At 31.7% G+C, this 13289-nt stretch overlaps 1 protein-coding gene across 1 annotated transcript in view; it reads right to left on the minus strand.

Moving 5' to 3' along the window:
• The window catches only part of LOC107437959 (potassium voltage-gated channel protein Shaw-like), a 191226-nt gene that overhangs the window by 10130 nt on the left and 167807 nt on the right, over positions 1-13289 (minus strand). The window contains exon 4 of the mRNA XM_016050110.3: positions 2402-2626. Coding sequence (XP_015905596.1) covers positions 2402-2626 — 225 coding nt within the window. The remainder of the gene's footprint in view (positions 1-2401; positions 2627-13289) is intronic.

Raw genomic sequence — 13289 nt, forward strand, 5'->3', positions numbered from 1 at the left:
AATCAAAACATTAGCTAAATAAGAAACATATTAGCAAAATAAATTATCAAATATTGCTTCACTAATATATGACGCAATGCTAAACGAATGGAATTTAGTTGTTGTTTATTTAGTTATTGTTATTAGTAGTTGTTGTTATTTGTATTAGTTGTTGTTGTTTATTTAGTTGTATTTAATTTCAATAACTTTTCTTTATAATGCAATAAAATCTGGCGAGCAGCTATCTAAACGATCGAACACTTCGTTTGTTTATTTGTTGCTTGAAGTTAGGCTCGCAGAAAATGCCGTTCATGGGTTAAATTTAGTAGGAACAACACAACCTGTGACGTAGGCTATATTATACCCAATTGAGTTTAAATTAAATATTGTCATGTTTTTAGTGCAGGAATCTGAATTGAACAACCTGATAATGCTCACTCTGGTTATTGTTATCCGGTTGCTCACTACGTGCTCTTGCGCGCCGAAACCTAACAATTAAAAATGAAAACTGTTGCCAGCGCGAGAAAAGAAATATCATCGGTTTTATTGATACATACATACATACGTACGTATTAGCGTTTTATATAATATAGATAGTAGATACTAGTTAACAAGATAAAAGTGCATCAATTGCAATCTTAATTAGTGTTATCTAGTGTTTATGAATTTAAAACCTATTCTGTGCTGCTTAAGTATTTTAAAAGGTGATCTTCTATTTAACGAATTTTCCATATAACGAACTTATTTAGTGACTTCGTTAAATAGAGGTTCGACTGTAATTTATCATCAGTTTACTATCCAGAGTTATCTCGGGCAAATGAAAAAAGTTAAATATTAGTCTTTGTATGAGAGTTTTTAAAACGAGGGACAACACAAAGTGATACTTTCCAAACGCCAATGAAGTGATACGAAATTTTATTTTGTTCTTTTTTTCTATGGAAATTCAGCAACTATCGTATAGACAATCACAAAGAACACGTGTGCTGACCCACAATCCAACAGTAAAACTCCTAAACAAAACATGGTAAACTTCCAACTACAACAAATTATTTTCTTGTTTCCAATCGAGTAAAAACGCGATAAAACAAAGCGTACTGGTTGTTCTGTTACGCCCGAGTATTCTCGGGATAACAAATATTCGCAATATACAGATACCCGAAATAACTCGGGATAATCAGGGTTAAGGGGAATAAATCCATTTGGAGCTAAAAACTCGTTTATTTTTCCATTTATTTTGCGATTTAAATAACGTTGTTACATTTTTATGTTTCATCAAGTTAAAAACACAACCCAAATTGATTAAGCTTTGCCATTTTTTAAAGAATTCCTTCAAAATTCCAACCCTTTAAAAACCTCGGTCTTATGAATGGCCGACCTTGTCAAGCTAAGCACAGAGGGCGCTAGGAGTTAAAATTCGTCGTCGTAAGACTTCCGAGTTACTGCTTTCGACTGATTTTTACGCCGAAGCTTGGAAAAATGAACCATCCAATATTGTTATACTTGTAGTGTTTACAATATAACGCGTTCTTTCAATCTATCTTTCAATGAAACAAACAAATAAATTCGGACAAATTCAAACAAATGACTCCGCAAGCTGGCTATGATATTACTCAAAAAATAACAAACGGTGCTATTTTACACAAATAACGGATAACGCTAAAAACAAGGCTAACTTTACACTTTTTTAATGCCGTGAAATTAACTTTGTTAAATTTGTTTTTGGTTCACGACATTTTATAAATTACAGAAGCTCTTATGGATGGTGTTTTCCACACTAGGGAACGCTGCAAACTCCACCGCCTATACTTCTGGGTTACTGTTTAAAGCCATTTGGTTCAAAACGTGATCATTATGTTTTGAGATTCTTGCAAACGTGATATTTGATTACTTATTACTTGTGTTTACAATGCTAAAGGTGCTAACACTAACGTAAGATGGTGCACAGCTTGCAACAAGAACAAACAGCAATGAACAAATGGAAAGAGGTCAAATCAGGACTGCCAAAAAAGCGAGTTATTCAAAATCTAGAAACCATGTCACCTTTTTTTAACAATATGTCTATGAATAACTAAAACAAATTTTCACCTCAAACTCACCAGAATTACTTAATAACATTAATATCTTATGAAATACGGCAGATTTGAGCTCAGATATTATCTAATTTTTACTTCTTTTATTGAAAACAAAATTATCCGTTTGAAAATATCGCCTCGCAGAATAAGCATTTGCAAACTTTTTAACCGGAACTAGAGCAGGTATTGAGCTCAAGATTGTTATTGTTAACATTTATATTGAAAACACCATCCATAAATGTGAATTTAAACACTAATCGCAATAATAAAACTTCCTAGGATACGCCGAGTAATAAATTAGAGCCACTCGTGGCTGTATAAATTTATAGAAAGAAAAAAAAAGGTTGTACCATTGCTAGTGTTTGGATGCCTTGTACAATTGGCTGATCCCGTTTGATCCTTTGGTTGTATCTGAGCTACTGTAGAAGAGGAAGGAGAGGTGTTTCCCATGCCTAATTCTATTTTAGGATTAGAATCACTCCTAGATCCATTCCCTGGTCGTGGCAAGGTATCTTCCCTGCTATCAGAGTGGTTCAACATTAACATAGGTATTGTTTCTTCGCGGTTGCTGGCCCCTGAAACGGAGAAAAATAAATAAACAATTCATATTAAATACACAACCTCGACAAGATAAATTGAATATATATTAAGAAAAGAATTCACAATATTAAAAGCCATTAAAAATAACAGATAATAATTTCATCAGGGGGAAAAAAGATAAAACTGGTAACCAAACTATTTTTTTTAGCAATTTCTTCATGGGAGGGGCAATAATAGTTTGATTTATGTAATTTACCACCACTAAGTTTAAAATGAAAATCAGGAAGTTGCGCTTTTAACAAAAATAGTTTAGATATTTTAGAATTAAAGTGAAGGCAAAAATAAGCCTATCAAATTAGCCATACTCACATCTAAGCTACCGCTTTTTACTTTTCTGATTCTGAACGTATGCATTTATGACTCTCCCATTCCGAAGAGGTTACGGAAGCACTGTGCTTTAAAGTTATGATCCAAATGTAAATATTCAGATTATTAACCCCTTACCGATCGGTTAATTTTCAAGAAAACTGTCATGAAAGTGCCTATTTTTTTGGCTTTTGTATTTAATTGGTGCTAACATGTAGTTTAAAATGAACTAACTATCTACAATTACCTTAAAAATATCTTGGTACTGCCATCTGGTGTGTAAAATGAGAAATAAAATGTTTTTCGGGCAAAAGAAATGAATTAGTTTTATTCTTATTGGCGCGTTACTTCTGAACATTGCAGCCCGACAATATCACGGAGCGAGAAATAGAGGGCGAAACCTCACCCCGTGATTTTCACGGAAAGGAAGGGGTTAATATGTTAGGGAAATGAGAACTATCTTTTCTGCTGCAAAATAAATCCTTATGATGAAACACTTATGTTATCACACTTTTCTTTTTTTGTCAAAAGGAACCGTTCTATTGTCTGCCTCATATGTCATGTGTTAAATGGAGTGTGGTAGCTTAAAGCAGAGTGACCTCTGCAAAATTTTTATTATAGTGGTGACTATTGTTTCACGAGGCTGTTGAAAGCGTTCTAGATTTCAATTTCACTTAAAAATAAGGAATACAATTGGGTACTTGCACTTCAAGATGACGACCTTCCATACCCACACATGTGAACCGCCAGCTAATCTTTATCAACAAAATGGCGTTTTAAATTTGAGCTAAGTTTCTCTACATAAGTTAGAATGTTAATTAACTATAAGTTAATAAAAAACAGATCAGTTTCGCGCCTCGAATTATTTGAAATATAATTCCTTCTCGTCCACTTTTCTTTTAACTTAGATTTATTATTTGATTATGTAATATATTGTAACCATGATATATTTTTGTTTTGTGTACCTGGCAATTTCGATGAATAATTAGTTTGTTTCTGTTCCACGTGGCTTCGCGCCTGTACTTGTGTTAAGTAAGAAATATATATATCAAAAACGGCTATGCCTAGGGCCTACGAAAGGTATAATCCGGCTCTGCATGACAGGCTTGGCTTACTCGAAATAGAAGGGAAAGAACAGTTGCTAACGTAAACAAATTCCACGTTTCATTAACCAATCAGGATCGAGTTACCCACACTACGCCACTTGCAGGTATCCCATTAAATATGTGAATCACAATAGAGTCATAACAATTAAATTCACAGGAGTGACCTTTTTAAATATTTCCGAAGGTCCCCAAACAGGACTTTAAAAATAAATTTGTTTCCATATAAAATTGAATCATTCCCTAAAGCTCACGGTGCAGAAAAAAAGATTTTAAATGTAAAATACACTTGTACAAATATCGAACCATATTTAAATAAATTTATTTTAATATCTATTTGAAGAAAGAATTTGTTTGCCTTTTCGAATTTGTTTTCAAAAGAGATGTATATGTTTATATTTTCTTGAAGTTTCATGTTACAAATTCTTCACAACTTTATTTTATTCTATTTTTTTTTTCAACATTTATTTTATTCAGATATATTATTGCAGAGAAAGAAGAATAACACAATTTTTGAGTGAACAATTCCATATGCTAAGCATTTTTGTAATCTTTTAATTTGAAATAAAACGATTTACTCTATTTTGCGTACATTCGGATTAATATCGATTGTGTTTGAGCTACAAAGATTCTTTTTCAGGAAGAAATGTAGACACATTTTAAATAGCATGTGACGCATTTTTCAATAAGGTATATATTGTGGTCAGGCATTTTTATGTTTGATAAATAATTTGTAGTTTGAATTGCGAAAGGTTTGAAATTATTTGTGTTCAATTTTACAACTTACAAAAATGTGAATAATGAGATTGTCTAAACAAAAGGGAAAAAAAACATTAAAAGAAACATATAACTGTTATTTCAAAGCAAAAAGCAAACGATTTTCAAAGTTTTTTTTTCTTTCCTTTTTTTCTCTCCCTTTGGCAACGACTGAGTATAGAAAAAATGTAACGAAATTAAAATTCTTTAAATTTTGTTGAGTGCGTTATATGTAAAACGCTTCTGCTTCATAAGAGATTTATTGAAATATTAGTATTATTGTTCATTTTAGAGGAAGTTTAATTAGTTGGTTAAAATGGCGAATCACTCGTTACGCTATGAAAACATTTAAAAAATGGTGACTGAATGGTGAATTAAGATTGTTCGTTTAAATGGTGAATTAGGATTGTTCGTTTAAATGGTGAATTTGGATTGTTCATTAAAATGGTGAATTTGGATTGTTCGTTTAAATGGTGAATTTGGATTGTTCGTTTAACTGAAAATGAATGGAAGAAACTATAACGTATCGAAAATCGAATATTTTTAAAAGTGATTATCTCTATCGAGTGTTGTGATTAATTCGCAGTAGTTTTGTTCTTGTGGTTGAGTGTGCCAAGCTTGTGACTTTAAGAATTTGGTGATGGTGATTATTAAATTATTCCGATTTAAAAATACTCGTTTTATTCTGTTTTAAAAATTGTCTTTGATGACAAAAGAAAGAAGTCTTAGATAGCTCGTCAAAGAAGTTGTGCCATGTAAAAAAGGTGAGTCCTTATTTTGATGATAAGATGATTAGAACCGAACATAATGAAAGCATTTAGATGATTTTTGAAGAATCATATCATATATTCATGATAATGTTATCAATTCATCATCATTCATTCCATAGTCATGTATTCATAATATTGCGCAATAATTTTAGCAATCTCTGTTTTATTTATGGTTTTTGTTTTCTAATTTAGATTGTTTGAGTTGGTAAAGTAATTAATTTATTTGCACATTTCTTCAATATTTTAAGTTAACTTTTTTTTTTAAAAAAAGTAATTAATTTTTGAACCGTTAAAATTTTTTATTAGGTTTGTAATATTAAGTTTAAGTTTTTATTTTAATTAAAAATCCTGGTTTTTAATATCTGCTGTAAACTACGTCCTTCCAAAATTATTATAATTGTGAAAATAAAATTTATATTTATTTAAAAAAAATTAAAATTTTATTATAAATATCAGGTGATAAAAATTATTGCTTTATCTGAGAATAACTCATTCAATAAAACCTACAATTAAAATACAGGGGATATTTCCGCATCGTGATCTGTCGCACCAACTGCAATCGCTAGGGTGCCAAATAGATTTTAAAACTTGCAATTTAAAAAAGAAAAGAAAAAAGAATACCTAGACGTTTGCCCGGGGAGGCTACGAGTTATACCTTTCGAGTTGGTCCCTTTTTGTGATTTTTTTAAAATTTTTATTTATTTCTCTTGGGCCGCTGCCCAGAAGTTGCCAAGCCTTGGCGATTATTCTACCACAGATAACAGTACGGAAATCTCCCCAGAATACATATGGGATTTGGTGTGGAATTTAATAACAAAATTAGAAACACTGCTGCTTATATCAGCGTTTGACATTTACCATGTTAAATGGCTTTAGTTACCCGGATAGTTTAAAAGTAACGCTTAGTGATGAAAATTTTATTTGGGAATGAAATTTAAATTCTTGGGGAACCGGGGATAGTTCATTTTTCAAAAACTATCCGCGTTGTTTGATTTTTTTACAAGACAAATTGCATGCTTCTCAGCATGTGCGATATTTTAATATGTTCTAGCAGCAATTTTTTTAACATTCTTCTTCTATTGGCACGGCCGCCCTTTGTGAGCTAGAGCCTTTTCTAGAACCTTCCTCCATTCTACTCTTTTTACACTAAATTTTTAAAAATGACAAAAATTGAGGAGTGTTCCAACTTATCGAACACTATGAACTATGACAATAAGTTACGAAGTAAAAAAATGTACAAGGAATGCGATGGAATAATGATAATAAAATACGATTCAATTATTAGTACAAAAATTATTAACTGTTGAACTTGTAGTAAAAAAAAAATGTTGCCAGATATGAATCTTAACATTTATATCAAAAGTTTTAATAATTAAAAACTGTTTCCAACGCGAACGGTTATATGATTTAAGGTTAGTTCTTAACAAGTAAAATTGCTTCTCGTTTATCACTGCATATAGCGTCGCATATTCTGTATTAAGTTGAATTTATTTTAAATACATTTGATTAATTTATCTTTTAATTTCATTATGATTAACATAATAGTAAAATAAGTTTACATAAAATTGTAAAAAATATGCACTTGCATAACAAAAGGAAGTTTTTTTAAATGAACTTTTATGAAAAAATGAACTTTTAAGAAGATCAAGGAAGGAAAACGTTTTATGTCTATTAAAGCTGATTCTGAAGAAGAAAAAAAAAGAATTTTCACACGGACGGGAACTGCGAGGTGAAGGTAATGATTTTCCATGTAATTAATTTGCCAAAATTTAGTCATCTTCAAAATGTAACAGATGGCAATCCAATAGTAATTTTTGTAAGGAATTGGCATACACCGTTTTTCTCCCTTTATTTTCAATCAGAGAAGCGATTAAAGGGGGGCGAAGTCTTAAATTAATTTAAAAAATTACTATCACCACTTTTCGTAAAAGCATTAAAATTAGTAAGTTGATATTTCAACGTGATTCTTACTTTTTTCTTAAATGAAATATATATATATATATTTATATATGTCACGGCGAAAGACCGAAATCGGTGGTTATTGACTTTCACCGGTGATTGTCGAGAAACACCAAATACGTCGGTGAAAGATCGAATATTTCATTACATTCTTGTACATTCGGACCCTCACTGGTGTATGTCGACAATCACAGATATGCTTTGGTGAATGTCCGAAATATTTACTACATTCGATTTGATATGAATTTATTCGTGGATATAATTACATTTATTTGATATTTTAACCCTACACTGATGTTTTTTTAAGGTTAAGTGCCACTGCCTGGTATACATTTGCCCGGTATACCCTACACTGATGTTTTTTAAGGTTAAGTGCCACTGCCCGGTATACATTTGCCCGGTATACCCTACACTGATGTTTTTTTAAGGTCAAGTGCCATTGCCCGGTATATATTTGCCCGATACTCCAAACACTGATGTTTCTTCTAATCTATCGTCAGTAAGTATTAAAATATAGAATAAATATAAATATATCAAATAAATATAATAATAGTAACGAATAAATTAATATAAAATTGGATATAACAAATATTTCGGGCTTTCACCAAAGCGACTATGTGATTGTTGACATTCACCGGTGAGAGTCAGAAATAAGTTTTATTCACTGCGCATAAGCTGCAAGTGTATAGAACTCATAAAATAAGTTTAAAATATCGGAAAAACATGGAAAATAATAAATATTAAGAAAAGGGAAGATGGAAAATTATTAAAATAAATATTTAAAAAAAATATTTACAAAAAGTCGGAAAAGGAAATAATGAAAATATATAATCTTGTCATCAGCTCACACGATTATATCCGCAAAAAAGAGTGCTTTCTAATATTGTATTAATATAGCCAAATCAAAATATATCAATACAATAGTGAGAGGAACACTAAAAAAAATTGAAACTAAAATAGAGCACACTAAGTATAGATATATTGTAACCTTACTTTTACTTTTTGGCATTTCCCCCTTTTAATTTAGTGTCAATTTTAGCAGAGTTTTCCCAAGGAATTAAAAAAAAGTTAGGGAGCTTCCTCACAGAAAGGGACACTTTGAATTTTGATAGGGCACTCACACTCACCACCGTTATCAAAATGTGCAATCTTATGTAATAACTGAATTTTATCCCCTTTTACTATTTTATGTGTATGCTACAAAAAGTAATTCATCATCTAGAATAACAGAAAAACTTGAAGTTTTTGAAAAATAAAAGGCAAACCTAAAGACAATCTCTGTGTATAACTTTTTTTTTTTTAAAAAAAAGTAAGCTAAAAAAAGGGATGATGAACTAACAGTTTTAAAGCGTTTTATTTTTTTATATATACGAGTATATATTTTAAAATAAGAATCACGAGAAAATAAACATTTAGGTTCAATTTTAAAATTAAAGGTATTTATTTAATAAATATAATGGTAAAACTTAAAATCACTAAAAAGTTCATTAATATCTCCCCCCCCCCCCAANATATCTCCCCCCCCCCCAAATAAAAGATGTTAATATCTCTGGTGCCGAATATCATGCGAATTTTATTTATATAACTAGACAACTTAAGAAAAATTTTACTAAAATGAAAGAATGAAATTAAAAATTTATCAGGAATGAATATAAATCAGAAGTTAAATTTTCATTAATTAAGGTTAGGAAAACAACTTTTTCCTGAAAAAATTAAAATAAAAAGGCAGTATTTTTAAGGGATTGCGACTTTTGTTTACAAAAAAGACGAGGAGCTCACAATTATAGGGATCAAAGGGCAAAGTGGGGCGGTGTGCCCTTCTAAAAACGCTTTGAGGACTGAACAAATTTTAACAATTTTCTGTCCCTTAGCGGGCAGAGAATTTTAATTGAAAGATTTAGTTATGAAAAGCCAAGAGCAATGTAGTCATCATAAATGTATGTCATCATTTTGACTTGAATCTGACTCAGTATAAAGTGTATCAGCGTCCTCTCACTTTTTTTTTTATCTCTGTTGAGCCAGCAGGCAACTGTATTGGCAATTTAATTGTGTTGTTGTTTCTAATGCCACTTGCCAGTATACCAGCAAGCCTGCTTAATAAAACCAAGCAAATTTAAGGGAAAGGGTGTGTTTTTTTGTTTTTCAGTGGCGCCATTTATGACCAAGAATACGACTTCAACAACACACACATACGTCACTGCCCGTTTCCAGGGTGAACTCATTCATTCATCCACAGATCGTAATTTTGACTTGAACCAGAGAACGATCAATCTCCAATTCAGTACCCCCAGAGGTATTGATTTGTTAAGGGAGCGGGGATGACTTTGTGACGCGACAGATTTAACTTGCACCAGTGACCATTTAATACACGGGATGTCTTCGGCCAGCGGGGATCGAACTTATGACCTTTTGGATATAGGTCAACGCCCAATCAACCAGGATATCCCGGCCTGCAATTTAATTGCACATGTGTATTGAATCATGAAGCAATCCACAGTAAAACAATAATTTTTTTTGAAGGGGTTTATTTGTTGATTTGACAAAAACTATTACTATTTTAGTGGTTTATATTATTGTCAAAAATAATTTAGAGCAATTTTTATTCTACTATCTCCATAAGTCACTTCACTATGGACAAAAAGAAAAAAAATAATAATGATTTGTGCCACGTTTCATCAGCTTCAATGGGATTTGCATTGATCGATCGATTTCATTATCTTCTCCCCCCCCCTGCTTAACCCAATGGTCTTCATATCTGTGGTAGTAGATTTTTAATTCCTTTGCGAGGGGCGCATATTTCGACTACGTGCAGACGATTGGAGTGTCTTAGTTAAGTTTGCTAGCCACTCACTTAACTCTTGATTATTTTTTGAGGCAGAATGGTAATTCTAAAAAAAGTGGTGCAATTATTTTAGAAGACTGCGCGTTTGGATATCAATGCTTTGCATTGTTCTGTTTAATTTCAAGTGTTGTGCATGAGTGATATAATATTCAAATTCTTCCAGTAAAAAAAAAAAAGATTAAAATCTATCTATTATCCAGTGATGATTTTAATTACAAACAGAGCCTGACTAAGGCAGGGGCATACGGGAAGTTGCCCCCGGCCCCTACATCAGAGGGGGCCCCCAAATCGAATAGAAAGTTTATTTTATGATTCCTTCTTTAATGAAATTTTTTTTAAAAAAAATATCAGTACAGTGTAAAAACCGTCAGGTTTATATTAACTTCATTAATCTATCGTATGAACACAATCTATATATTTCGTAAATCTATGGTTTCCTACGGCTGAATTCAGCTAAATTTTCGTAATTACGATGAACAAATTTAACCAATCAAAAGCCTGTATTTTTACATATCGCAAAATGCGATATGTTTACAAAAATACGAGCTTCTGATTGGCTTCATTGAGCCATTCTAATTGCGAAAATTTAACTGAATCCCGCCCTAATGTCAGCAAGGATATGAAATTTTCGCAGTCAGATGCCAAAGTTAACAATCAGAAAACTACATTGAGCATGATGGACATAGAATTGTCAGAAAATCAATAAAATGGACAGAACGATATTACGTCTGACCTTTGGAGGGTGGGGGACTTTACAGCTATTTTAGATTCTAGTCAATTTTCTTGTTATCTATAATGGAGGTGATAAATTTAAATACTTCCATAAAGTTCGGTTCTTCATTACTTAAGTAGCGAAGCAGAGGGGAAGTTTTTGCCCAGCGCCCCAATTTGGCTAAGTCGGGCCCTGATTACAAAATACTTCATATATTTTTTAAGTAAAAAAAAGAAGAAGAAATAGTTACAAATTATATTCATCCTGCATTTGTGGAACCAAAAAAAAAAAATCTTTTTATAATTTTAAAGGACTAATTTTTCGCATTACAATTCTACACGCATTACGACCAAAAGGCTGATTTTGTGCAAGGAATTTAATCTATTACTAATCTATTTACATTAGTATATTTAATCTATATATATATATTATTATCTATATATATTAATCTTATTATATAATCTATATAATCTAATTATATAATCTATATATATTAGTCTTATATATTAGTATATTTAATCTATTACTAATTTGCTTTAACTGCCAATTCACATAATTACAGCTCTCACCTGTTTGAAAATAATAAACACTTTCACGAGATTCTATAATCAAATCATCCTGTTATAGAAATGCAATTAAAGCCTTCACAATATGAGTGTTTGAGAAAATCCTCGTTTATTACCATTTTCTCTCTCGGCAGTATCGATCAACAGAGCTTTATACAACATAACGGAGCAGAATATTCCAACAGATCGATTCTATTGCCACTCATGAAATAGCGAAAGGAAAAGCTTTAACCAAATATACTAAAGCCATGTTTTTCTTCACCTGCTTCCAACCATTCACTTTCTTTTCTTTTTTCACACTATTTACTTTAATCATTATCGTTTTAGGTTTATTTTATTTTGTTAGGTTTCATTATTGTGTGATGGCAGCATGAAAGAATCGTCTGCCAGAAGAGTTGGGTGGGAAGGGGGAACTTTAATGGAGATTTAAAGCTTCGAAATATGAAAAGCGGAATGCAATGTTGTTATCGGACGCTTGGTTATTAACTTCTGTTTTTGTTTATTTGCTTTTCGTTTGCTGGAGGGGGAGGGAGTGACAGAAATAAACTATCATTTTCAGGACTCGTGTGTTACAACAATGTTTAAAATAAATATGTTAGTTTACAAATTTGCAAACATGAAAGTTTGTAAGCTAAATTCAGAAATACAAATTATTATTTGGATTCATTTTGATTTTTGTATAAATTCCGAACGCCGTAAAAATAATGAAATATGGAAACAAACGTGTATTCATATCGAGGTGCATAAGTCGACCCCAGTAATCGGAAGTAGCGCGCTACATGTAGCGAAACTACTGTAGTCGCTACTTCTTCGTAGTTTGTAGTGTTGTGTACTACTTTTTAAGAAAAGTAATGTAGGGAGTTGTTTAATACAAAAAAACAAAACAAAACAAATAGCAGTTTGTGGCTGTTCTTGACAGCTATTTTCAACGTTTGTTCAGTAAAGAAACAAGGCAGGTTCGAATCGAATTAGTGCAGATCTTCGCGGGGTTGTCAGTGGATGCAATGAAAATGTACCATATGGCTGAGTGGTAATAAGAATTATCCATTTAGATTTACGTATTGCTAATATTTAAACTAGCCATTACGAATAATGGGTAATTTATCACTCTGTCGTCACCTTCAAATGCGAATGTATACACTCATTTATCATCAATGCATTTCAATGGAAGAGAACATCTTTTTTATTTCTACTTTATTTCTTAGAAAAAATAAAAGAGCGTTCAAAACACATAACAAAATTTAAAATATTTGATAATTTCATAGCATTACTTAAATCATACTGCATTTATCAATATCTCCTAGAATAATTGAACAATCCGTCTCTTTGCAAATGTCTTCAAGTTGGTTGGAAAATTCTCATCTATAGTTAGCATTTAGACGCATTTCACTCGGAGTTAGACTTAACTAGGAAATGTGCGAAAGAATTGCACATCCAGATTGAATTTGTATAGGACTATTGCAAAAAAACTTTCGATAAGGCTGACGGTAGTAAGTCTTCTTTACTCTTAACTTATTGCCAACTGTCAGTTTACAATAAGCCTTGAAAAGTCCCGCAGTGGACTGATCGTAAAGACACGATTCCCAATGGAGCACCGAAGTCAAGCATCACTGACTGTGGTCAG

This window comes from Parasteatoda tepidariorum, chromosome 9 (assembly GCF_043381705.1).
Source record: "Parasteatoda tepidariorum isolate YZ-2023 chromosome 9, CAS_Ptep_4.0, whole genome shotgun sequence".
NCBI lineage: Eukaryota > Metazoa > Arthropoda > Arachnida > Araneae > Theridiidae > Parasteatoda > Parasteatoda tepidariorum.